This window comes from Sycon ciliatum, chromosome 10 (assembly GCF_964019385.1).
Source record: "Sycon ciliatum chromosome 10, ocSycCili1.1, whole genome shotgun sequence".
NCBI lineage: Eukaryota > Metazoa > Porifera > Calcarea > Leucosolenida > Sycettidae > Sycon > Sycon ciliatum.
The window spans coordinates 19,031,515-19,059,232 of record NC_088652.1 but is presented as its reverse complement, the minus strand read 5'-3'; the positions used below and the strand labels follow the sequence as shown (position 1 = coordinate 19,059,232).

At 51.0% G+C, this 27,718-nt stretch overlaps 1 protein-coding gene across 1 annotated transcript; it reads left to right on the top strand.

The window, feature by feature from the left end:
* Positions 1–12: 12 nt before the first annotated feature.
* On the top strand, positions 13–27,439 carry LOC135826529 (protocadherin Fat 1-like). Its single transcript, XM_065339137.1, has 5 exons — positions 13–655; positions 4,677–23,502; positions 24,191–24,615; positions 25,165–25,268; positions 26,338–27,439. The coding sequence occupies exons 1-5, from the start codon at positions 523–525 to the stop codon at positions 26,923–26,925; spliced, it is 20,076 nt and encodes a 6,691-aa protein (XP_065195209.1). The 5' UTR covers positions 13–522; the 3' UTR covers positions 26,926–27,439.
* Positions 27,440–27,718: the final 279 nt, after the last annotated feature.

Here is a 27,718-nt window from a genome sequence, read left to right as displayed (position 1 = left end):
CGGAGTGCACCCATCGATATGACGGACGTCGATGTCCCGAACACCACTGCTCACTGCTAGGTACCGACGAGCAATCGTTGCTTTTGCAGATTATTTGATTTTCGTTCTAGTGTGGAGCAAATCATCGGTCACTGCAAGTCAGTTCACTAGGTGCTGAGCGCATGCAGACAACACTGCGGCTTCGAAGACATCTTGCAGTCTCCATATCTCCACTACCAGCAGCTGTTGTCGGACATGTGAACGGTTGAGTCTTTCTGGCCGATTTGAAAAGTTTTTTTCTTGCCATTTGTTCCGTCGAATAAGTTTGAAGCTGAATATTTGATCGCGCCATCAGCTAGCTGTGTGGAAGGCACGAAGAGGACGGGTGGTAGAAATATTGCGGGCCGTCCGGTAGTCCTGGACCTGGTGGCCGCACTGCCTTCCTCCGTGTTGTCGCTGGTCGGAGCGATTGCCGGTTTCTGGCACATTGTTGTGTGTTAGCGGGCGCACCTCTGTGTGCGGCTGTTGCTGAGCTGCTGTATAATGGATATCCGATCATGTCCGAGCTGGAGGAGATGTTCGTCCGGACTGCGTCTTGTGAACACCGCTGTGGTCGTATGCGTGGCAGTCCTGTTGGCTCAAACAACCTTCATGCAGCCTTGCAACGCACAAACAAGTGAGTACTTTATTAGGCTAGTACTAGTACTAGCTGTCAGGGTAGAACTGTGGTCACGGTGTGTGTGTGTGCGGGTAGGCGAATGAACCGTTGCCTCATGTTGCCCCTGTGGTCTCATGGCTTTGTAAAAGAGACTACTGAGTAGATCTACAAGTCAGGGAAAACGTGCTGTTCAAGTTCACGTAGCATGCACACAGGAGTATCATAGGGGTGAAGTATGAGCTCAACTGGTACAGGGGTCGGTTTCAAATAGGAACGGGTTGACAGCAAAATTGTGCAGACCCAAACCGATCATCAGCGTGGATTGTTCACTCGAAATACAGTCAAATCTCATTAGGACGAACACTGATCAGGCGAACTTTCCTTTAGTACGAACTAGGGCCGATCCTATGGTTGGCCAGGTATCATATCAAGTCAAAATTATTCGTTTACGACGAACTCCTGTACGGCGAACTTTCGCGAAGACGAACTACTTGAATTTCAAGTATGATTTGAACAAAATCAGCGTGTGGTACGAACTTTCGGTCCCGGTAGGTACGCTAGCTGTAGTTTTTTTTTCAATAGTCGAGGCCTCTTGTACTGGCAACACTTGTTACAAGGCGGAGGACATGCTGTCCTGAATTCATTCCACATTGTACTTACCTGTTGCTGGGTTATGTTTTAGATTTGCCACAGCATGCACCTTCACATAAATACAATCCATATGATACGTATATCATTTTTTTGTCAGATCTGGATAAGAAGAACTCCGGATAAGACAAACAAACTTGTTCGGTCCCTTGAAGTTTGTCCTAACGAGGTTTGACTGTATGCTTGTGGAAGGAAACTGGCATGTTGAAGTTTGCTCTGAGGCCAGAGTCGATCGAACTGAGCCACTCCTTTGTGTTGGCTCGTTGCCTCCAAGTTGCCCGATTTTTCGTTTCAAAGACGAGGTGGCTCCAAACCGGAAAGGTTTTGGAGCGCACGTCAAGTTCACTCTGAGTTCCGAAATTAGGTAATTGCTATCGCTCCACGATGGCCAGTATAGAGCAACGATTAGCCTTGTGTGTGATACCATCCTTTTTCGTTGGTATACGGTGCTTTATTGGCGAGAGGCGAGCCGCTGTTTACCTGCGACAAGAAGTTGATTTTTCGAAAGACGTAAAACTCAAGTCGCAGTGCGAAGCAACACATCAAAAACCCACCTGCTTGGTATGGCGCTTCTGATCATCGCAGAGCCATACAATTTTGGCTCGGAGTAAAACACATTGTAGTCTCACTGTGACATATGTTTTCTAATTAAAATACCGAGAGAGAGAGAGAGAGAGAAAGTGAATATGGAGCCCTTTCCGGTTTGCAACCTATTTCCCATTTGAAACCGTCTCCTCTACGTCATGTAATGTTGTGGACATTGAAATCCAGTGGAATGACCAGGACCGGCACCCTTACTGTCTTAGTGTGAAGACACACTGTAGCTCATGCACACACTGTAAAAGCGAACCAGCAGTGCTCCCGGCTGCAAGGCCAGCGCCCCGTAGTCGCTTGGCATTTCAACAGATTTTAATGTCCGCAACACAAAATCATGTACAATGTTGTGATACAGTCAAACCCCATTTATCCGGTCCTCTTTTCTCCGGATCCCTCGCCATCCGGAAGAAAATCGTTGGTTACCGATTTACAGCATATGTCATGCATACAATGTCATACAGTATGTGTGTTCGATTATCCGGTTCATCAAAATGTAGGTAATAGCGCCTTGCAGACATCACGAGTTTAACCGACTAGTACAGTCAACTTGGCTTATAACGACACTCGGCGGGGCATCAGAAAAGTGTCGTTATTCGCGAAGTGTCGTTATACCCGAAGTCGCATTCTATGTATTACAGTTGGATGGGACTTTGCTCTGGGCATGGAAATTCTGTCGTAATTCGCGAATTGTCATTATATCCGCAGTCGTTATTAGCGAAGTTGACTGTACACTCGTATCTCGCTTATCCTGGCGGTCCGGTACCAGGCACTGGCCATAACTAGCAGGCTGTCCAACTGCTCTTCTTTGAGCAGGACAGTCCTGCTTTGGACGAAAACATTTGCACACATTTTACTTGGGTGACTATTATAATCATGGGTGTCCTGCTTTGGAGTGGTGGCAAGGCTGGACAGACTACACTTGGAAATGTTCGTACGTCTGAATCACGTACGTTCTGATGGGGAAGGACCAGAGGTCTGGCATAATTATAATGTCAGTATTTCCACAAATTTGACACACGAGTAGTAATATACGGACTTAGAATTTGCGACTTCGTGGCTGTATTAGTGATGAAGTTGGTTGTTCCAACGAGGAACACACGCTTCCTGCCAAACTTGACACTTGACTGACTCACGGCTGCCATCCGGAGCACACGAGAAATACGTCGCACCTTCCACTCGGCTAACCTGCAAGAAAGCACCATTCCCTGCTCAATACACAGTGTTTCGGGAAATTCACCCCTCATCAGTTGAGCTTGAGTAGGCTGAGGAAGATTGTGCCTGAAGAGCACCACTTATATAGTGCTCTCCAGGCCAAACCATCACCAGGGATACAAACTTACAGAGACGCTCCGTTTCCAGCGCGACAAACACCTCGTGAGGCCCCAGCCCCAGGTTTGTATCGTTGTCCCTCACGCGGACATGCGACTAGTTGTTGGAGGTGGCAGCATTGTGAATAGCTACTGGCTCTCAACATCTGTTTAGCACAACTCCATGAGCGACTACGACTCACGCTGCTACTTGGTGCCTCACGAGGTGTTTGTCGCGCTGGAAACGGAGCGTCTCTGTAAGTTTGTATTTCTGGTGATGGTTTGGCCTTGAGAGCACTAGATAAGTGGTGCTCTTCAGGCACACTCTTCCTCAGCCTTCTCAAGCTCAACTGATAAGGGGTGAGTTCCCCGAAACACTGTGTATTGAGCAGGGAGTGGTGCTTTCTTTCAGGTTTGCCGAGTGGAAGGTGCGACATGCTCCTCGTATGCTCCGGATGGCAGTCGCGAGTCAGTCAAGTGTCAAGTTCAGCAGAAAGCGAGTAGCAATATTTCACCTAAAATTCAACCACAGAGTGCCCGGTAGACCGAGGTGCCCGTAGCTCTGCGGTCCGGATAGGAGAGCTATGAGTGTGCATGTACGCACAAAGATGCCTTGTGACATTGGTTACTAGTGCAGTGGGTGTGCACGTATTGGCAAAGGCAGTATGCACAGACTGAACAGCAAGGAGTCAGAGTATCCAGGGAGTCAACACCGGCAAGTGGAACGTGAATAGAGAGGTTAAGATGCACGTTATTTCCGACGTGACGCGCAATTTCACGTCAAATTTGGCGTAAAACTCCAAATTTTGACGTGAGCTGCAGGTCACTTGCGTTGTTTTTCGACGCGCGAGCCAAATAACGCGAGCTGAACTTTCGCGTCAAGTCAGAAATAACGTGCATCTTAGCCTCTCTACTGTTGTGATCTTCACTTCCCGGCTGTACCTATGCCAGTCGACCTTGTACACCCAACTGGGTTTGTATTTGTCGTCTTTGGTATTCCGTACAGCTGTACAAGGTGCATAGAGATTCTATGAACCCAGCCATTCTTAGGGGCCATCCGGGGTTACGGATTGTTTTTGCTAAATGAAAAGTTTTAGTATTTTCAACCCCCACGCAACTTTCTGCAGGTAGAACGCAGTCCAACAAAATATTGATTTCAATCTTCGGCACCCAGAAGTACCTGGGCATTTTCCATGTACATTCAATAATTAATTTCAAAACGAAACTCCTAGAACCCACCCACCCCCAAACGAAAACATTTCGTTTTGAAAATACTATTGGTAACCTTGGACGGCCTCTTAATGCATGGGCTGCAAACAGAAGTTTTAACTGGATGTGTGTGTGTGTGTGTGTGTGTGTGCATATGTGTGTGTGTGTGTGTGTGTGTGTGTGTGTGTGTGTGTGTGCATATGTGTGTGTGTGTGTGTGTGTGTGTGTGTGTGTGTGTGTGTTGTTTGGTCTGTATCTCTTTCTGGTGGTCTGTACAGTCTTCAACTTTGTCAACTCCGACCAAGCCATTGTACGTGAGAACACGCTCATTGGAACTAGCGTTATCCAGCTACTGACCGAAGTGCCTGTCAATGGCTTCTACCTTCAAACCGGAGGAACACCATTCACCGTTGAACAGTGTACCGGCGTAGTGGAAGTGAGCGGTCCCATTGACAGAGAGAGACAAGCCCAGTACACTCTGGAGATCGAAGGCAACAGCAGTGCATCTTTCGGAGCTCAGCAGCTGTTTGTGACGGTGCTGGACGTGAACGACAACAAACCGGGGTGTGCGTCGCCGAGCTATTCCGTCAACGTAGCCAGCAATCACGTTCCACTGTCCGCACTGCAGTTTGAACTGGGCAGTGACTGCGTAGACCTGGACCAGGCTGGTACAAGCAACAGCCGGATTACCTATGTCATTGTGTCCGGTAATGACCGGGACTACTTCAGGATCTCTGCACTGACAGGTCAGCTGACACTGCTGAAAAGCGTTCAGGCAGCCTCGGCCCCCAAGTCATTTACGCTGGTGGTGGAGCTAGTAGACGACGGTGTTCCGCGGCTGTCAAGTCGTGTCACTCTACAGATCACGGTCACGCCGTCTAACGTCGGAGCGCCTGTCTTCAATGCCTCGTCCTATGCCTTCTCAGTCCCAGAAAACGATGTGGATGTATTTGGCACCGTGTATGCTGTTGACCCGGACATATCACCCTTTAACCGGGTGACCTACCGCTTGAAGGCGGAGCATGACGACATCCGAATTTCCCCGTTGACTGGAGCACTACACTTGAACCGTTTGTATGACTACGAGCGTGACCCGACCATGTTGTCAGTGGAGGTCGTAGCCACAGACAGTGCACCAGTCTACACGCAGCTGTCTAGCTCAGCTACCGTCACGATAACCATTGTCAATGTCAACGAGGATCCTATGTTCGTGAATCCTCTGTCTAACATTACAGTGTCCGAGGTTGCAGCTGTCAACACAAGCATTGGTCAATTCCAGTGCCAAGATGTTGAGCCGGGAACTCTATACTACTCCATACTACCGGCTGTGTCCGACTCGGCACATCTTTTCAGCATTAATTCGAGGAATGGCACGCTCAGTGTTGCTAGTCCGCTCAACGCAGACATACTTACCAGCTACTACCTGGTGATTGGCTGCACGGACGCAGGGAGTCCGCCACTCAGCACCACCACTCGTGTCCATGTTATCCTGGAACCTGTCAACGAACACTCGCCAATTTTCAACTCCTCGTTGGGGGGCTACGTGTTCTACCCTGCTGAAAACACACCGCCAGGAACAACAATCGGTGCAATACATGCTGATGACAAGGACACCGGTGTGCAGGGTAAAGTATTCTACTCGCTCGCACCACCATCGGCAGTCTTCTCCCTGAACAACGCCACTGGCGATCTACAAGTAACGGGATCGCTGGATTATGAAACTCAACCAACCTATTCCCTGACTGCTGTAGCAAGTGACCGGGCACAGGCGCCGTCAGTACAGCGCACGACTACAACATCGATAGCCGTGAACGTCGTCGATTTAAACGACAACATGCCCATGTTCTCCATGCTGAGCTACAGCATGACAATCACAACTTCGTACGCGCAGGGCCAGAGCGTTCTGGCCGTGTCCTGCTCCGACGTTGATACGCAGGACAAGGGAGAGATCCGCTACTTCTTCACTTCTAAATCCTTTGCTTCGCTCAACTTTGGTAAATTCCAGGAAATGATTGACCTGGATAGTAGCACTGGCCTGCTTTTTGTCAAGGATAGCAGCAAGCTGGTAGCAGACACTTTCTTGGTCAACATCGGATGCCAGGACAAGGTCTTTCAAAAGGCTAATGCTGATGTTTCCGTAACAATCCGTCAGTCGATACCGAACCTGCACTCACCGTTGTTCAATCAGGTCTCCTACAACATCTCGGTCCGTGAGAATACAACTGTCGGCACTGTCCTGACGACAATACGTGCTAATGATTCGGATGCTGGCTTGGCCGGCAACATCATCTACTCGCTGCAAGGCGCCGACACAGATGTGGTCAGTATTGATAATCAGACTGGTCAGCTCACCTTGGCAACGCCACTCGACTACGAACAGAAACGCGGCTACTCGCTACTGGTGAATGCCTCTGACCAAGGTGACAGGGTTGGTTCTGCCAGCCGATCGACGGCCGTACCTGTTAACATCATAGTGCTAGACTACCCAGATCCTGGCTTCCTCCAGCATGTGTACACATTTAGTGTAAAGGAAAACGATCTGCCTGTCCTTCCGATCGGCAATGTAAGATGTTTGGATCAAGATGGCTTCGGATCCAGCAGTTCAGCTGTCATCACCTATCAGACAATCGGTACAACGGAATTCCTGGTCGATAGTCTGACCGGTGCTATTACTCTCAGGGTAGCGCTTGATTACGACACGATTCGGCAGCACAATTTCACTGTGACCTGTCAGCTGAGCAACGTAGTGGGCACTGCAACAGTCACTGTCGACGTACAGCCCGAAAATGAGCATTCACCAAAGATCACTGCCCTACTGGCCAACACAACTGGTTTTAGACCTGGCTTCCGTTACAGCTTCTTATCAATGAATGAATTCTGGCCAGTTGGATTTCCCATTTTTAAGGCTCTGGCAACCGACACGGACAGTGCTGATACACCCGATGGACAAGTCTACTTCAGAATGACCCAGCGCATCACGCCATCCAGCTTGCAGTCAAGGTTTAGCAACCTGCTTGCTCTTGACAACATCACGGGTCAAGCCACGGTCGCGATTCCCCTGCAGCATATCAATGGTCTTGGCATCTCATTTCGCCTATACGTGGTAGATGGCAAAGGTATGGAGTCGCTCAAAATACCCATATATACAAGCATTCAGGATACGAATAACAATGCGCCGAAGTTTGTTCCTTCGCTGTACAATGCTTCAGTCCCTGAAGATAGTACAGTGGGTACGCCAATAACGCCCGTGGAGTGTGTAGATGGTGATGTCCTGACGCTGTCTCATGGCAAGTTGTCTATGCAGTTCACTGGTGGCAACAGTCATGGCTACTTTGAATTGGACGTTGGCGCGGCGTCGCAGGCTAGCTACGCAAACACTACCTTAAAGGCTGTCGTCAAGCTGAAAAAGTCCATATACAGAGTGCCAGCTGCCCACTTTTCAGACTTGAAGATCACATGCTCTGACAGTGGTACGCCGTCGTTGAATGGCTCGGCTGACGTCGTGATCAACGTGCTGCCTATTGACCTATTCCAACCCGTCTTCACGGCCACCAGCTACGCCTTCAATGTCTCGGAAGGTCTGGAGGTTGGCGGTGTGGTTGGCAGAGTGGCAGCGTCCGACAACGACACCAATCCGCTGTATAACACTGTACGCTACAGGCTGGTGAACGCCGCCGGTCTGGAGATCAGTGACTACTTTAGGATCAACGCATCCTCGGGTGTGGTAACGCTCAATCGAAGTTTAGACTCTGAATCGACCAAGCAGCACTTGGTGCGAGTCGAAGCCTCTGACGGGACAAGACCATCCTTTAGCACCATCACGATCAATGTCATCGACGTTAATGACAACCCACCAGCTTTCACACGGCAGAATTACTCAGTGACCGTGCCTGGCACCTCGCAGCTTGGCTTCGTGGTCCTGGTGTTGTCTGCTACGGATAGAGACACCACCGGCGTGCTGAGCTACAGTGTATCTAGCGGCACTGCACTACCTAGCTGGCTATCACTGGCTGCTAGTACGGGTGTTATCACCCTGACCGCCCATCCACCGGCAGGACTACAGTCCACAAGCTTCCAGGTCATGGTCAGTGATGGACGGCCGGGTGTCTTTTCCAACGCCACGGTTCACATCACGTTGTTCGACGCGGCAGACATACCGCTCTTCACTGACAACCAGTACCTATTCTACGTTGTTGAGAACACACCCGTTCCACCTGGTGGCTTGCAGCTGACAGACGACACGATCACGGCAACCTCGCGCATACAACCTCTCCTCTACTCGATTGTAGCTGGAAATGTCCTGTCAACGTTCTCACTTCGGCCGAACAGCGCACTTTTCTTTCTAGATCGCATGCTGGATCGCGAGAGCATACCAGTGTACCTGCTTAAGATACAGGCCGATGCAGGCAAGGGCATCATTGGTCAGTCTTTGATTGACGTGCGTGTTCAGGATATCAACGACAATGCACCGTCACCCGCAGAACCCGTGCAAACGGTAACACTTCTACCCAGCCATTCCACAACGGTGCCCGTGGCAACTGTCCAGTGTACAGATCCTGACAACGGCAATAACGGTACCGTCACCTACCACATACTGAGCGGAAACGAGCGCGGACACTTCGCACTGAATTCCACCACAGGACAGGTCAAGCTGACGCGGGTCGTCAAGGACAACGTCTTCAACATATCTTACACCATGGACGTGCAATGCGCGGACATGGGCACACCGCACAGCCTCAGCAACACGTTCCAACTTGTCATCGATATTGACTTCAAGAACGAAGCACCCGTCTTCATTCCAGATCGACTGAGCATGAATATCTCTGAGAGTCTACCAGTGTTGGCCACCGTGTACGCAGTAACGGCTGGTGATCCAGACAATTACCAGTACGGCAGGGTTTCATACAGCATAACTAGTGGTAACACGAATGGTGACTTTGCTGTTAACCCGGCTACTGGTAGCATCACTGTAGCTAAGACACTGGACAGAGAAACAACTAGCTCGTACACACTGGTGATTGAGGGCAGGGATGGTGCGCCGAGACCTCTGTCCGACTTCTTCACACTGTCGCTCAGGATCACGGACGTGAACGACAACCGTCCGACGTTCAATCCCGGCTCCACCACGTTGGAGCTACGCAGCCGTCTACCTGTGAACTCAGTTGTCTATACACTGGGTGTCACCGACGCTGATCTCGGTACTAATGCTCAGTTTCAGCTAAGCCTTAACAGTGGAAACGCAGACAGCACGTTCTATCTGAACTCAACAAGCCGGCAACTCATCCTGGCCAAGCCGTTTAACCGAACGTTGAATCCATCGTTCTTCCTCACCATCAGAGCAACGGATTTGGGAAGTCCACCGCTTGCCTCGAATCCAGACTTCGCAGCCACGGTTAACGTACTTGGTTCAGCACCGGTCTTCAAGAACACACCGTACCAATTGACACTGGAAGACAATCTAGCCGTGCAATCGCATGTTGTTACCGTGCTAGCCGAGGACTCTGACACCAGCGACTCTTCGTTCCTCTTCTACGACCTAGTCAGCGGCAACATCGACATGACATTCTCTCTAAGTCGCTGCACAGGGGAGATCACGCTGTCTAAACCTATCAACGCTGGCATCACCAGCCAGTACACATTGATTGTGTCAGCCGCTGTACGTGGACAGACAGCACTGGCTACGAATACCACCGTCGTCGTTGATATTGTGGATAAGAACGAAGCACCGCAATGCCAGAACGCAACCTACAACAAACAGGTCTATGAAGGCATCAGTGATCTTGGCCGCGTCGTGTGTGTAGACCGTGATGTTCTCAACAATAGTCTCTTCACATACATGCTATCTGATACGCATGGCAATGAAATTTTCATCGACTCGCTCACCGGAGACTTGAAGCTGCCGCGTGTCATTCACGTCAGCACACGAACATGTTACAACACCACCATTATTGTCCAGGACAAAGGATCTCCGCCGCTGACCACTCGCATTCCCAGTCAGGTGTGTGTGCTGCCAAGGATTCAACTCGCACCTGCCAGTCGAGCTGTGACTGTGTCCGAAGCAACGCTCAGCAACACTCTGCTGGAAACATTCACGGCCGTGGACCTTGCGGACCCCAGCGCTACGCCCAGCTACTCAATCACAGCAGGAAATGTTGGCGATGTGTTTGCAATTGACAGCGTCGGTGAGGTAGTGCTCTCTGGTCGTCTCGACTTCGAAATTCTCACTACATACAACTTGACCATTCAAGCGTATAGTAACTCTGCGACGGCGTCTCTGTCCACGGCGTCCTCACAGCTGCTGGTGACGGTGCTAGATAGTAATGACAATGCCCCGGTCATATCTCCAAGCCACTACGTTGCAACATTCAACGAGTCAGTGCCACGCGACACTATCATCACCACATTCCAATGCACGGACAAGGATAGCGACAGCAACGGCAGAACAAGCTTCTCCATCGCGCAGGGTAATCAGCTATCGGCGTTCATTGCCAACGCAACATCCGGCCAGGTTATCCTCAACGAACAGCTTGATTACGAGAACAGCACGCAGCGGTCGTTCCAACTAACCGTGCGCTGTTCTGATTCGGGTACGACCAGCCTGTTCAGCCTTGCTACACTGGTGATACAAGTCACTAATGTAAATGAGCACCCTCCGGCATTTGTCGGCGCTGATGCGTACCATAGAACGGTCAGCGAGTCGGCTCCAATTGGGGAGAGGCTGCTTTCAGTGTCAGCCGTGGATCTTGATCAAGACATCGTCAAATACAGCTTGGTAACATCTGGTTCATCTCCCCTGCCTTTCACATTGGACAGTCAACTTGGACGCATACTCGTCTCTCAGTCTCTTGACTATGATGTACAGAATGAGTACACGCTGACAGTGCAAGCAACTGATGGTAGCTTATCGACATTGGCCACAGTCAACATCACGGTCAGCGATGCTAACAACCATGTGCCTGAATTCAACCAGAGTGTCTACAATGTTGTAGTCCAGGAAACCTCTGCGGTGCCCTATGCGTTACTCACGGTCGCCTGCTCTGATGGAGACCATGGTTCTAATGCCGCCCTGAACTATACAATACTCCGCGGCAGTCACAGTAGCTATGTCAGTATTGACTCGACCGGCCACATTCAGCTGGTTAGAGCAGCGGACTTTGAGACCCTGTCGAGTTTCTCTGTTGAACTACAATGCTTTGATCACGGCACTCCACAACTGTCTTCAACAGCCGTGATGTACGTGCAGATTCTTGGACGTAACGAGCACACGCCGGCGTTTAGCTCCAGCCACTACAACGTGTCCGTTCCGGAGACCTTCCCGCAGGGATCTGCTGTGACGGTCGTGACTGCAACGGATAACGACAAGGGAGCGGACGGCAGCGTAACATTGTCTCTGGTACCCGGGCCAGGTTCTAGCCTTTTCCAGCTGATCAGTGCATCCGGCGAGCTGGTGCTCAGTCAAACGCTCGACTTTGAAACCCAGCGGGTGTTCTTTCTCACAGTGAGCGCTACAGATGCTGGCGGTCTGCAGTCCAATGCCAGTCTGACAGTGAATGTGATCGACGTCAACGATATACAGCCCTTGTGCAATCCTATACACGTGGACGTTGGTGTCATGGAGACGGCACCTACAGGTTCTCTTCTAACTCAATTGCAATGTACCGACGGCGATGCTGAAGATGCACAGTTGGCGTATTCGTTCTCGCCACCTGGCAGCAGCGGTAGTGCCCTATTCCAAGTAAACAGCACAGGAGCTGTGCTGACAAAGGCACCGCTGGATGCTGATCAACAAGCTGTAACTACGTATGACTTGACAGTGGCAGTGCAGGATGGAGTCCAACACACGGTAACTGTCACCATACGTGTACGCATACTGCCTGTCAACGAGTTCCCGCCCGTGTTCTCAATGCCCGTCTATTCCGCCAGCGTCCGCGAAGACCTTGCCGTCAGCAGTGTTGTCCTGAGCGTCAACGCTACCGACAAAGATGCAGGTGTTGACGGCATGGTAGTGTATTCATGGCTTGGACGTTCATCACTAACCGTGGATCATTTCCGCCTGGATGCCAGCACAGGTGCCATTCAGCTAGTAACCAGTCTGGACTATGAGACTGACAAGAAGACATACAGTTACACAGTCGTTGCAACAGACCGCAGCAGCAGCAGCAGCAGCAGCACAGCTGGACAACGCAATGCCACAGCACGCTGCGACATCACACTGGCCGATGTCAACGACAACGCTCCAATCATAACCAAGCCCGACCAGACGTTCACCATCTCCGCTAATCAAACTGGCGGAGAGCTGGTGGCGGCGCTGCAAGTGACCGACGCCGACTCTGCTCCATTCTCCCAGCACACCTGTACTATTGTCAGGGGCAACACTGGCAATCTGTTCTCATTGACTGGAGATCTGAATGTGATCATCAGCCCTAGCATTAGCTCAGTCAGTACTGTACAGACCAGCGGTCCTGTCAATATTGATATCCAGTGTGTCGATAGTGGAGATAGTCTTCTGAATAGCATGCGGCAGATTCTGATCACTATCACCGAAGTCAACCTGCATCCACCGGTGTTCAATGCCACTATCATCCTCAACATCACGGTTCCAGAGAACGTCAGCGTCAACACTGCCGTCCTGACTGTGCACGCAACCGACCCTGATGACGTCTCCAATCCGATCCGCTATACACTGTCACGAGGCAACACGGGCAGTGCGTTCTCTTTGGATGCCAGCTCTGGTGTGCTGCAAGTAGCGCGCAGTCTTGACCACGAGCAGCAGGCAACGTACGCCATGACGATCACAGCTGCCGATAGCTCCAGCGGCGTGTCACGCCAGTCCTTTGCCACTGTGTATGTGACGGTGGAGGATTTGAATGACAACTTGCCTGTACTCACGCCCAGCTCGCAAACCATCAGCATCGATGAAGGCAAGCCTGCTGGCAGCTATGTAGGTCAGGTAACGTGCACAGATGCTGATTCTTCCAGTAACGGCCAGACCACGGTATACGTTGTTGCTGGCCAGCCACATGTCTTGCTGGTCAATAGTACTGGTGCCATGTCGCTAAATCATACGCTGAATTACGGCCAGCAATCAACATACTTCATCACTATGATGTGTTCTGATGGCGGACTGCCAAGCAAGTCCACCACGGCCCGTGTGGTGTTGCTTGTCATTGCCGGCAATAGGAATGCACCTGTGTTTCAGAATGCATCGTATTCGGCTACGTACCGTGAAGACGTATCTGTGTCGTCAGCACTGGTGACGGTGAATGCAACGGATGCAGACAGCGGCAGTGCCGGAGAGTTGGTGTACACCCTGATAAGCTCGGATGGCGGTGCCTTCTCGCTTGGCCAGAGGTCTGGTGTCCTGTCCTTGCTGGCCTCGCTGGACTATGAAAAGCAGCGTGTGTATCACCTCGTGGCAGAGGTCAACAACCCTGTACCTTACCAATGGTCATGCTCGCAGTTCAGCCAGAGTCAGTCTTGCCCATTGCGGGTCAACATCACTATAACTGTGTCTGATGTGAACGACAACACACCACGCTGCATCACTTCACAGTATAACATTCGACTGAACGAGACCGTCCCCGTCGGTACTCAAGTGCAAACGCTAACATGTTCTGATGCTGATGAAGGTCTCAATGGTCTGCTCTCGTACTCCCTGTTGGGTAGCATCAGCCAGAATCCCGGCAACTCATTCGACGTCAACGCCACCAGTGGGGCAGTGTATGTCAAGTCACCACTTGACAAGCTGCTTTCAACATTCTACAACATATGGATTGAAGTGCAGGACAGCAGTGGCAGTGGCAGCCGTCTTTCAACAAGGATCTTTGTCTACGTTGAAGTCATACCGGTCAATCTGTACCGGCCAGTGTTTGCACAACCAGCCTACTCTGCAGCCATCATTGAGAATGCACCGATCGGCAGTACAGCGCTGCAGGTCAATGCTACCGACGCTGATCAGCAGACTATCACGTACTCCCTGGGCACGCCCAGCACACACTTCCTTGTGCAGGCATCGACCGGTGAAATACTGACGTCTGGACGCCTGGATCGCGAGGTGACCGCCTTCTACCAGTTAATTGTGCGTGCCTCTGATAACAGTCAGCCTGTGGCATTCATTAGCCAAACCACTGTCAACATCACCATACTGGACTACAATGATCACGTTCCAACTTTCCAGCCAGAGTTTTACAGCCAGCAGTTCAACGAGACACCTGCCAGTGGTACTGCCGTGCCGCTGATACAACTCTCCTGTACGGATGGTGATCAGGCAGGGACTAACAACACCAAGCTATCCTACAGGATCATCGCTGGAAACACGTCGATGTTCCAGGTAGGCAGCACCGGCTTGGTAAGCTTAGCTCCAGCAGCTCAACTCGACTATGAACAACAGAGGAGCCATGGCCTGACTATAGAATGTTCTGATGCCGGTCAGCCAATGCTGTCGTCTAACGCTATCATTGTTATTGGTGTATTGCCCGTCAATGAGTTCTCACCCGTGTTTGCACAGCCATCGTACGACTTGAGCATAGCTGAGAATGCTGCTGTTGGTCAAACCGTTACCACACTGACAGCTATGGATGGTGACAGTGCGGCTGGACCCGACGGAAAACTTACCTACAAAATCATCTCTGGCAATTCAGCAGGCATCTTCTTTCTGGACGAGATCTCCGCAGCATTCGGCATAAGCAGACAGTTAGCAGCCAGTGATCCTCGTCGCTACAGTCTCACTGTCCGTGCTATGGATGGCGGTGGTCGGAGTAGTGATGCCACGGTGCACGTCAACGTCACCGACTTAAACAACAACGATCCGGAGTGCTCCAAGAGAACGTACAGTTTCAAGGCGGCGGAGAACGTCACTGGTCGTGTCGAGGTCGGCCGACTGTCCTGCACCGATCGTGATATCGGTGCCAGCTCCACGCTGCGCTACACAATATCAGCTGGGGATACGAGCAACCAGTTCTCCATTGAGAACAGTACGGGCAGAGTGTACGTCGTACCGCCTCTGAACAGAGCGCGTCAGGCCGTCTACAGTCTTGTCATCATCGTTGCCGATCAAGGTTCCGTGCCACGCTCTATACAGATCAACGTCTTGGTTGAGGTACTGGCTGTTAACCGCTTTCAACCGGCCTTTGTCAACGCACCTTACAACGTATCCGTGCCAGAGAATGCACTCTCCGGAACACTGCTTCTGAACATCACAGCGCAGGATGCTGATTCCGATGAATACGGCCAGGTGACGTACAGCATTGAGTCAGGCAATGATGGTAACGCATTTGTACTGGATGCGGCCACTGGCTCGGTGTATGTATCCAATACGCTGGATTGGGAAACTCAAAGCACCTATCTACTAACTATCAAAGCCAGTGACGGTGCTCCAGGGTCGCTGCAGCTGTCCTCCACCACTACACTCAGCGTAACGGTTATCAACATCAACGATAACGCGCCGACATTCTCCCAGCCTATCTACGCCGTATCGCTGGCACTTAGCACCGGCATTGGTTCCCCAGTCACACAGGTGTCTTGCAGTGATAAGGACAGCGGCGCATCCAGCAGTGCAGCTGCAGCTACGTATGCCATTACAGGCGGCAACACAGACGGTGCGTTCAGTCTAAACTCCACGTCTGGTGTGGTGACCGTGCAGAGCTCTCTGCTCAGCTTGCCCGGTGCATTCGTCATCACAGTTCAGTGCACTGACATGGGACCCGGGGCACGGCAGTCTGCACTGGCAACCATTGCCATTGTGCTGGAGAGCAAGAACAACTTTGCGCCGGTCTTCACACAGACACGCTACGCCGTGAACGTATCCGAGTCGGCAGGTACGGCACACCAGGTGGTCCGTGTGTCTGCCAGTGATGCTGACGCAGGTGATAGTGGGGAAGTTACCTACAGCATTCAGTCTGGCAACGCACTCAACACTTTCTTCATTGACCCCGATTCAGGTAATATCTCTCTGGTGACGACACTCGACCGTGAAACAACGCCATCCTATCTTCTCGAGGTGCAGGCCAGCGATGGTGGTGTTCCTCCCAACGTCAGTGTAGCCTTTGTCTCAATTTCGGTTTTGGATATCAATGACAACACGCCAGTGTTATCACCACAGGTCATTGCTCTTACGCCATATTTGGATGACACGACTCTACCAAAGCAGCTTCTATCACTCACCTGTACCGATGCTGACTTTGCACCACAACTATCGATCAGTTTGAATTCAAGTGACAGCACGGTCGTATCCGCACTCCAGGTCTTGCCCAATGGCCAGGTATCTCAGCAGTCCTATGTGTCACCGGGTAGCTATCGCATTACAGCCGTATGCAGTGACGGAGCACTCACGTCACGCACGACCACCATCTCACTGACAGTCAACCCCAGTGCCGTGCGCGTACCGGCGTTCCAACAGAGCCTGTACAACATTCCAGTGATTGAGAATCGGCCGCTGAGCAGCGAGCTGTTGACACTGCAACTGCAGAACTCCCCGCCCACCGGCATGTATGCGTTCTCCATCACCAGTGGCAACATTGGCAATCATTTCCAGATCGGCTCACTGACCGGAGAGCTGCATCTACTAGGCACAGTTGACCGGGAGGTGCGATCGCTGTATGACCTGACTATCACTGCTTCTCCAGCTTTCCTGTTCAACGGTTCAGTAACGACGTCCACTACACAGGTACGTATCACTGTTACCGACGTCAATGATCAAACACCGACCTTTGTCTCCCGTCTTGTCATTGCCACTGCCAACGAAAGTGCACCCATTGGCTCAACACTGGCCTCACTGCAGTGTACAGATGCTGATCAAGCAGGTACGGACAATGCCAGGACTGCACTCTCCATCATAACTGGAAATGCAAAGAGTCAGTTTGGTCTGCGTCCGGGCAGGGTGCCGGCCATCACTGAGCTGTGGTTGCAGAGAGCTCTCGACTACGAGACTAGCACTTTCCACAGCATCTCGGTCAAGTGCCAAGACAGTGCTAGCCCAGTGCTATCGTCAACAGCCGTGGTGGCACTGACCGTGACACCGATCAATGAGAACGAGCCGGTGTTTGGCCCGGAGTTCAACAACACAGTGTTCAACACCAGTGTGTATGAGAATGTGACGCTCGGCACGGTTGTCATAACCGTCAGTGCTGTGGATGCCGATGTCGGTGGCTCACATTCCGATATACAGTATAGCCTCACTGGTGGTAGCGGAGTGTTTGTCATCGACAGCCAGACCGGTGCTATTCGTCTTCAGAGGGCGCTCGACGCTTCCAAGACAAACTATTATGTTCTGACTGTAACAGCTATGGATAACGTCATTGGTGGTGCCGGGTCAAAGTCATTCTCGTCCCAAGCCGTGGTTGGCATAGCCGTGCTGGAAGCTAGGCAGGACCATCGGCCTGTTCTCGTACCGGAAACACTTGATCTGCAGGTGAACGAGAGTACTCGTGTTGGTACCGTACTGGCTAAGTTCACATGTACAGATGGAGATGGTGACAGCACACTCGTGCTCATACCCACTACACAGCCACACCACAGCCTTGTCAGTGTGAATGCGGCCGGTGATCTGGTGTTGGCGCAGGCACTGGATTATGAGAACACCACCTCCTATTCCGTGCGCGTAACCTGCACGGATCAGAGAGCACAGCCGCTGATAGACATCAGCAGTGTCACGATCAACGTGCTGCCTGTCAACGAATACACACCCACATTCAATGCAACCAGTTACCGCGCAAGCGTGCCTGAAGACACCGGCGTGGGAAGCACCGTTGTGCAGGTGTTTGCGACAGATCTGGATGCAGGCAACGACGGATCATTTGAATACAGCATCGTGTCAGGAAACGAGGACAACACATTCCGCTTCTTCCAGGGCTCCATCCTCGTTGATCAGCCGTTGGACTATGAGAATGTGCAGGAGTATGACCTGGTTGTGAGTGCCACTGAAGATGTGTCGTCTGAACGCTACTCCACCAGGACACAGGTTACAATCACTGTGGTGAATGTCAATGACAACACTCCAGCCTGTAGTCCTAGTCTGATCCGGGTCATCATTCCAGCAAATGCTGGCACTGGCTACAGTGTCGCTACGCTGAACTGCACAGATCCTGATGACACGGTGATGGATACTGGCAATAGCAGCAGCAGCAGTACTCCTGGATCAGCACCGTATCTGAACTACACAATCGTATCCGATGATACACGGGCATTTGCGGTATCACCCGGTGGAGAATTGCAGCTGCTGTCTCATGTTTCAAGCCGCACTGAGCAACACCTGCAGGTTCAGGTACTGATCAGGGACTTATGGACGCCAAGTAGAAACTCCACCGTTCTTGTCATCATTACTGTACTTGGTCGTGCCGATGCTTCGCCGATGTTTGAGCAGCCATTGTATTCAGCTAATGTCTCCGACACATCGGCTGTCAATACATCCATCGTCAGAGTGCGTGCTACAGATGCTGATGTAGGACAGACGATCACCTACAGCCTCAATGCCAGCAATCCTAGTGATCTACAATTCTTTGCCGTGCATCCCCAGTTCGGCTTGGTGTACTTGTCGGAATCTATCCGCTCCACATCCTCAGCTACTCGTACCTACAGCTTGGTGGTTGTTGCCACGGACAACGGAATTCCTGTTCGGCGTACCACCTCTAATCTTGTGATATCGGTATACAGAGGTGGTTTGCAGTTCCTGACGGTGCGACCACCGTTCGAAAACATTGTCATTCAGGAGAACACCACTGTCGGCGCTCACCTGGCCAAGCTTAACTGTACTGACAACCGTGGCCTGGCAAATGCTCGTTTCCAGGTGAGTCTGGTATCGGGCAACACACTGCATACATTCCGTGTTTCAAGCAACGGCGTGTTATCGCTTTTCAAGCCACTCAACGACTCCGTACTCAAGTATTCATTGTCTCTGCTCTGCTTTGATGCTGACCTACCGTCTCGACAAACTGCAACGTCATTCGTGCAAGTGGTGGTCGTGCCTCTCAACAACCATGCCCCCGTGTTTGACCAGTCTGTATATAATGCCAATGTATTGGAGACGGCAGCATTGGCACATTACGTCACCACAGTGCATGCTCATGACCAAGACTACGGGTCTCATGGTCAACTGCATTACTTCATAGTAGCCGGAAATACGAACGACGACTTCTTCCTGGACGAGTTCACCGGCGTGTTGAGTGTCAGTGGGTCACTGGACAGAGAGACTGTAGCAATGTACAGGCTGGGCGTGCAGGTCACCGATACGGATGCCAACGGTGCAGTACTCACGGCCTCGGCATCTGTGTTTGTCAGCATCACAGATGTGAATGATGAACGGCCGGTGTTTGTCAATGCCATCCAGTACGTCAAATTGCCGGAAGATCTTGCCGTCGACACCGTTGTTGCGAATGTCACTGCTTACGATCAGGATATCGGAACGAACAGTGATATCACGTTCACGCTCACCTCTGGGAACGTTAACAACACGTTCCGATTGATTCAGTCTTCGAATGATACCGCCGACATTGTACTTGCAGCTCCTCTGGCTGTTACAGAAGATGATGCCTATCGTCTGGAAATCACTGCACAGGATGGCGGCTCAAGTCCATTCACAGCCAAGGCGACAGTGTTCATCGGAATTGACGCCGTCAATGACTTTGCCCCACAGTTCGCGCAGAGCGTCTACCATGTTGATGTGAAGGAGTTGACAGCTACGGGCTCAGCAATAGTCACCGTGTCAGCTCGAGACGCTGATCAGATGGCACCTGATGGCACTGTCAACTACCGCCTGCTCTCACACAGGAACGTTTTCTTCATCAAATCACGCACTGGTGAGATCTTGCTGGACAGTACACTCGACTATGAACTCACCCAGCAGTACAACGTGTCCGTGGAAGCATTCGATCTTGGTTCTCCGCCGCTCTCCACACGCTCATGGCTGATTGTTACTGTAGTAGATGAGAATGACAACTCACCTGCCTGTAGCAACGGTACAATAATACGCTACGTGAGAGAAGGCAACTACTCCAGCACGAGTGCGTTGGAGCTGGCCACGCTGGCTTGCCGTGATGCCGACGCAGGGGCTAATGCGAGGTTGACGTATCGTCTTCTTGACACAACGACAGTGTTCAGCCTGAACAGTACCACCGGTGTATTGTCAGTGGTGGGACTGCTCAACGCTAGTGTCGACAGGCCTTACTCACTGAGTATTGTTGTTCAGGACAATGGTGTACAGTCTCTATCGTTTGATGTCACAGCCATCATCGTAGTCAACCCTGTCAACGATCATGCTCCAGTTTTCACACAGTCCCGCTACTCGGCTAGTATTGCAGAGGATGCTCCCATCGGAGCAACCGTGGCGCAGGTTACGGCATCAGATGATGACACCGGCTTGTTTGGTGTTGTGTACTATCAGCTTGTCAACAACAGTAGCCTTTCATCCTCGCCATTCTCTGTTTACAGTGATAGCGGTTACATCTATCTATGGAGCTCATTGGACTACGAACGCACACCATACTACGTGCTAATGGTGGAAGCTTACAATATTGATCCCCACACACATCTGCAAGTCGGTGGCATTGACATGGCAACAGTCCGCATCAATGTCACCGATGTCAATGACAATGCACCAGTCTTCTCTGAGCCTGAGTACAATGTCAGCGTGATGGAGAATGGCATGGCTGGCGAGGCTGTTGTCAGGATCGAGGCCGTAGATGCGGACACAGGTAGCAATGCTAACATTGTGTACAGAATTGTCAGTGGTGATACCAACAATGCGTTCACAGTCTATTCCAATGGTTCCGTAGTAACAACACATGGTCTGGACAATGAGCAGGGAAAGTACTACCAACTTGTGATACAGGCAAGTAATAGACCCGGTAGCATGTTGACCGAAGTTGCCAGCAGATGTGTAGTGAACGTGCAGGTGGAGAATGTCAACGACAATGCACCGCTTATATCGCCACAGTACTACACTGTGTCGATACCTGAGTCATCACCACCCGGTACTGACGTGGTGCATATCATAGCTACGGATGCTGACAACACCCATGGTGTGTTGAACCAGCTGCAGTACAGTGTTAGCTCAATGGACGTCAGTGCCGGTACTTTCGTCATTTCCAGCAGCGGACAGATACGAACCAACGCCACATTGGACTATGAGCAGCGGACTGGTGTTCAGCTGAGAGTGAACGTCTCCGATGGCATGTATAGTGCAATGGCCAGCGTCTCCGTGACCATACTTGATTCCAATGACAACTCACCAGTGTTCCAGCCGCCCAGTGCTCTGTCTGTTAGCGTGATGGAGGGTGTAGGTAGCGCCCATGTTGTGACGGTGGTCTTTGCCAATGACACAGACCACGGCAGCAATGGTCTTGTCACTTACACTCTACTGGCGGACAACAGTACAGATAGTGCCGGTCAGTATTTCAGTGTTGATTCTACATCGGGTAAGGTCAGCACTTTGCAGGTACTGCATTACAAGAACAACTCCGACGTTTTCTTGCTGCTTGTCCAAGCTCAAGATGCCGGCATTCCTGCACGCTCATCTGTGAAAGAAGTTATCATCACCATCATGGATATGAATGACAATGCGCCGATTTTTGAAGACGATCACTACGTGTTCAACATCAGCGAAGGTTCCAGTAGTCAGAGCGTTGTCGGTGCGGTGCTGGCGAATGACGCTGACGCTGGATTGAACAGTCAAGTTGTCTATCGTATCGTCAACTCCACTGCACCCACTCTGTTCACCATTGATCCCAGCACTGGGCTAATCACGACAACTGCACCAGTAGACCGGGAACAAGTGCACCAGTATCGACTCACAATCCAGGCTAGTGACATGGGACAACCCGTGCTCTCCAGCACTTCGACGGTTACCGTATATGTGCAAGATATCAATGATAGTCCGCCATTCTTTGATCCTGATCTGTCCGGGACGATCGCTGCCATTGCTGAGAATTCCCCGGCTGATACTCTAGTGGTAGTGAGCAGTGCATTGGATGGTGATGCCGATCAACAGCAGCTCTTCTACTCAATGACCGTCGTTCAGTTCCCCCGCTCGCCTGCTGGTGGTGGTGGTGGTGGTGGTGGTGGTGGTGGCGATGGTGGAAGTAGCACCGCGGAAATCTTCACCATCAACAACAGCACTGGTGAGATACGCACGGTTCGCGACGCTTCTTCCGAGGACGCCAACAATGCCTATAGCGTTACTGTTGTGGTCGACGACGGCATCTATAACAGCTCCCAGTCGTTCCAGATTGTTATTGGATTCGTTAACAGAGGAGCGCCGGTGTTCTCTGCTGCATCTTACTATGGAGTGGTGCAGCTAACAGCTCAGCAAGGTGTTCTAGTGTCCCGCGTGCTGGCCACAGACTCAGACTCTGGCACGTTTGGACGGGTAACCTACTCCATTGCAAATGAAGGTGACGCTCTGTATGCATCCTACTTTGGTGTCTCCTCCACTGGCGAAGTTCAGCTGAGCCAGTCCCTTAGCGCTGGCTTTGAAATGCCAGAGAATGGCATCAGCTTGACGGTACGGGCTACGGACGGCGGTGGACTGTACGCCGAGAGTCAAGTCTCCGTCCTTGTGTACGCCAGTGATAATGTTCTGGAGCTGTGGTTTGCTGGCGAGGCAAGCACTGTTCTCCAGCAGGATCAGGTCATCCTGGCTGCATTCAATGAGATGGTGACATATGGTACTAACCAACTAAGCCTCACCTCCGCTCAGTCCACTGCCCAACTACCGTCTGATGTGATCCAGTATGCACACTTTAGTCAGCAGTCAACTAGCCAACCAACCAGCCAAGCGGACGAGGGAGGTAACGAGGTGCGCAAGCGTCGTCAGTTGGGCTCAGATCCGAGCGGCACAGGCAGTCCAGCGGTCACCACACCCGCAGGCACGGTTGCAAGTAGTGCTGCTGCTGCTACACAGCTTGTGGAGGGTACTAATCCAGCAGGTATCACCGACAGCACGGAGAGGATTGTCTCTACCGGCCCGTCATCCGACCAGCAATCCACGTCTCCGTCTAACGACACTCTGCCGGGTAGCCAGTCTCCAGCTGAACAGACTTCACAGCGTACCGCTACTGATGATGCCATTGCTACCCTACCCAGCACTACTGCAGCACAGGAACCACAGGCATGGTGAGTTTACACGCTTATGTATAAACTCAAATTTTCTTTGGTGGAGAGATCTCCCTCGAAGTTCGTCTGAGAGTAGGTAGATGACAGGCTTTCACAGCTGAGTTATAAATAATGGCATGCTATGTAAACTCTTTGACTATGCATACAGAAGAGGGCCAGTTGTTAACCTGTGTGTCTGTACATACCTCCAAATGCTAAGGGGCTCCATCTGTGCCTTTGTGCTTGAGGATTGCGGTGTCCTTTACGGATGTGTAAAGTCTGACTCCGACACAACCTTTGAAATAATGTTTGTGTGCATGTGTGTGTGTGTGGGGGGGGGGGGGGAGGGGGGGGGGGCTAGATTCAAATACTGCAGCTCTGAGTTTCATGCTCGATGCAATAATCAGGCAACATGTCTCTTACGTGTGTGTGTGTGTGTGTTTGTGTGTGTGCCTGTGTGTGTGTGTATTTGTGTGAGTGTGTGCATGTGTGTGTGTGTATGTGTGTGTGTGTGTGTATTTGTGTGTGTGTGTGTGTGCATGTGTGTGTGTGTATGTGTGTGTGTGTGTGTTTGTGTGTGTGTGTGTGTGTGTGTGTGTGTGTGTGCATGTGTGTGTGTGTATGTGTGTGTGTGTGTGTGTGTGTGTGTGTGTGTGTGTGTGTGTGCACGTGCATGTGTGTGTGTGTGCATGTGCCTGTCTGTCTGCAGGACCCCTGTGTCAGTGTACACATTGGGGGGTACTTGGTTTGATAATTTCACAGCACCAGACAGCAGACACCTCAACAGTGCACATTTCCTGCAATCGAATACTTTGGAGAACGTCCTGAATGCATCCTTCGCTCAAGGAACACCAACACCGCGCCTGGCAAGCATTCAAGGGTTTGTGGGCTGGAGAAAGGCCAAGAAAACTACTCTACCGCCAACGGAAGCCGAGCCAGAGCTAGTGAAATCGTTCGTAGACAGTGCTGGTGGCATAGCCACGCTGACTGTTGTAGCCGTTGTACTGGTCTTCATCATCCTCCTGCTAACTAAACGCCTTCACGATGAGTACACAAAGGAAAAGGATACGGCGGGAAAGGACGTTCAGCCGATGTATGATGGCTGGCAGCATGGCCTATATCCCACTGACCTAGGTATGTTGATGTGCTGCCCCCCCCCCCCCCCTGCTGTATGCTGTGTAGTGGGTTCTTTCGGGAATTTCTCAGAGATGCAGTGTTGGTTTATGACTTATGCACCCCGTAGACTCACTTTCAGCGAATGCTCGTGCACTAAAGAGTGCCAATAACTGATGATGCACGTGCCTGATGAGTATGCAAGGAGACGTTCTCTCCTTTCCAAAACAAGCACCGGGTCTGTCTCTTTCTTGTTCCTCGTACGCTGGCTCACGATCTCCTTCTCTCTCTCTCTCTCTCTCTCCTGCTCTCTCTCCTGCTCTCTCTCTCTGTCTCTCTGTCTCTCTCTCTGTCTCTCTGTCTCTCTCTCTGTCTCTCTGTCTCTCTCTCTGTCTCTCTCTGTCTCTCTCTCTGTCTGTCTCTCTCTGTCTGTCTGTCTGTCTGTCTGTCTGTCTGTCTCTCTCTCTCTCTCTCTCTCTCTCTCTCTCTCTCTCTCTCTCTCTCTCTCTCTCTCTCTCTCTCTCTCTCTCTCTCTCTCCGTTGTGGTCGTTTTGCTCATTCTGGACTCAGGCAACGATGGCCAGATGTTGACGTTTGCCAATGATGGAGGAGAAGAAGGCGAATATGATGACATAGAAATGCAGAGGATGAATGGTGCTTGGCAGCAGTACTATGTAAGTCCAGTGAATGTCGGGAATGCTTGTCATTTGCTTGTTTTTTCTCTCTTTATGTACTGTTTACTGTGGTGTCCTGCTTGATACTCGCAGAATGGATGGTGTCATTGTGATGTCATACCTACAATGGATGATGTCATTGTGAGGTCATACCTACAGTGAACAGTTGTGCTCGGTGAAATCTGACCCAGAGTGCATGTTTGGCGCCCTCAACCTCCACGCCCTTTATACCCTGGAAATGGCAGGAATGCGGATGGACGTACACCAGTGCAAATACAATGATGTAATCAGAACTGGTCCAGGACTCCAGGGCACTAACTTTGCACTTTTGGTCGGATTTCACTGAGCAGGACTGTAGGTTCCCTGCCCAAGTACAGGAGCCACCAGAGTTGATCTGCAATGCAGTGTCGTAGTCAGGTACTCCGCTAATGCAGCAACCTCTGGAGTTACGTGACAAACAGCAACGGCTAATAAGTAATACTCCCATTTATTCTTTATTCTCACAATGGCCCCAGGTCAGCTGTGCCATTGGTTGATTTTCTTGGTCTGCTATGGTTTCCGGCTGCCAAGTCCGTTATATTTGGGGACTTTGGAAGGTGATCCTCTTGATCCAAGAGGGTGGTGGCGTTCCTGCGGATGCGGAAAACTGGGCCTTTGGCCGAGTCTCACGCGAACCGTGAATTTTTTTGGAAGGTTTAGTCCGTGGTGTTTTTTTAATCAAAAAGCAAGAGAGGGAGGGGTCTTGGCATCAGTAAGCTGGACGAGCGTTCCATCGGTTGCCAGTGTTGGCCGCCAGGAAAAATATGCAGGGTGAGAAGTATACAACATACACAGCCAAATCGAAATGAGTCTCACACGGCTTTCCTTTGTGTGCATGTGTGTGTGTGTATGTGTGTGTGTGTGTGTGTGTGTGTGTGTTTGTGTGTGTGTGTGTGTGTGTTTGTGTGTGTGTGTGTGTGTTTGTGTGTGTGTGTGTGTATGTGTGTGCTTGTATGTGTGGGTGTGCGCACGCTCGCATGGGCACGTGTGTGTCTATGTGTTTTGCACACTTGTGTTGCTCAACACACAGGGTGATATGTACTCGGATGCAGCTACCGAGGAGACTGCCGTCGGTGAGAGCGAGGTGTCGTGGGAATCGGACGATGCATTGCTCATGGAGGAGGCTGCTGTCCATAGTCCGATCTATGACAACTCCCATCAACTGTTCTATGGTGCCAACTACATGCAGGCACAGGCTAGCACTGTCTATGCAGATCAAGCGTATGTGAGCGGTGATTCTGAAGGCGATTTCGACACAGTGTACGACAACGTGCGCAGACCCCAGCAAGGTTCATTCCACGGCCAGTCGTCCGTCTACGACAACAGGCAGAACGTGATGGCGGCCAACATACCGTCCACATTGCACGAAGTCATGAAAACCTTCTTCAGTGGTGAAGATTATCTAGTTCATGGAAGCGATGACTCTGAGGAAGAGGATGGTGATGAGGATGATGGACAGGCATCAGGAGGAGCAGTCGCAGGGGCAATGGCAGGAAGAGGGGAGGCAGCAGACGGTGATGCAGCTCATGGTATGGCACATTCGCCGAGCGATGATGTATTTAACGCGCTGCATAAAGTGTCCTTGGCTGACCACTCGATGGCAGAAGCAGAACTTTGATGCCTTTTCCTGCCTGTGAACCCGACGCATATTTCTTGATTCACTTTTATCATGGACTGATAACACTTGATGCTTGTGTCTAATACTAGGCTAGCTATGACGTATCCTGTACTACTGTAGCTTTATAACATATCCACTGCTTGTTCTGCCTTCTGTGTATTTATCAGCACAACTGCTCACGATTTGTTTTAAATTTTAAGCTGGTGTGAGATCATGTCTGGTACGTCACCCATCTGGCTGGCTCCCACAGAACAAGCATTTTAGTTTTTATATTATCAGCTGTGCTGAAGTTGAGATATTGTTGCATTTGAACAGGCGATCCTTTCTTTTTTTCCTAATTCCCATAATATTGATTTTTAACCTTTGTCAAAATTAAATGTGTATGCTTGCAGTTTGCATTTGCAACTGTTAGGGAGTCCAGTGGCGCATTTATCTTCTCCGGCGATTTCCTCTACCGTACTTGATACGGGTAGACGGTATTCTCAGAGGCACTGTATAACTGTGACAATGGTGATTGGTTGCCGTGACTTGTGATGATCAACGGCATGTGTACGTGCCCTACGCCGGCACTGGGATGTGTGAGGGTTTGCTCCAGGGAGTCGTAAAATACCGGTATTTTACGACTCCCTGGTTTGCTCAAGTACACATTGGGGTTGCGTGATGAGTGTTATTAGTAATGTGTGTTTCCTACTGTAGCGGATATTGAAATCCGTCGAAAAGCCAAGCGGCCACGGGAAGCTGGTCTTGCAGCCGTGAGCACTGCTGGTCCATTCTTGCATTGCTACAGTGCATG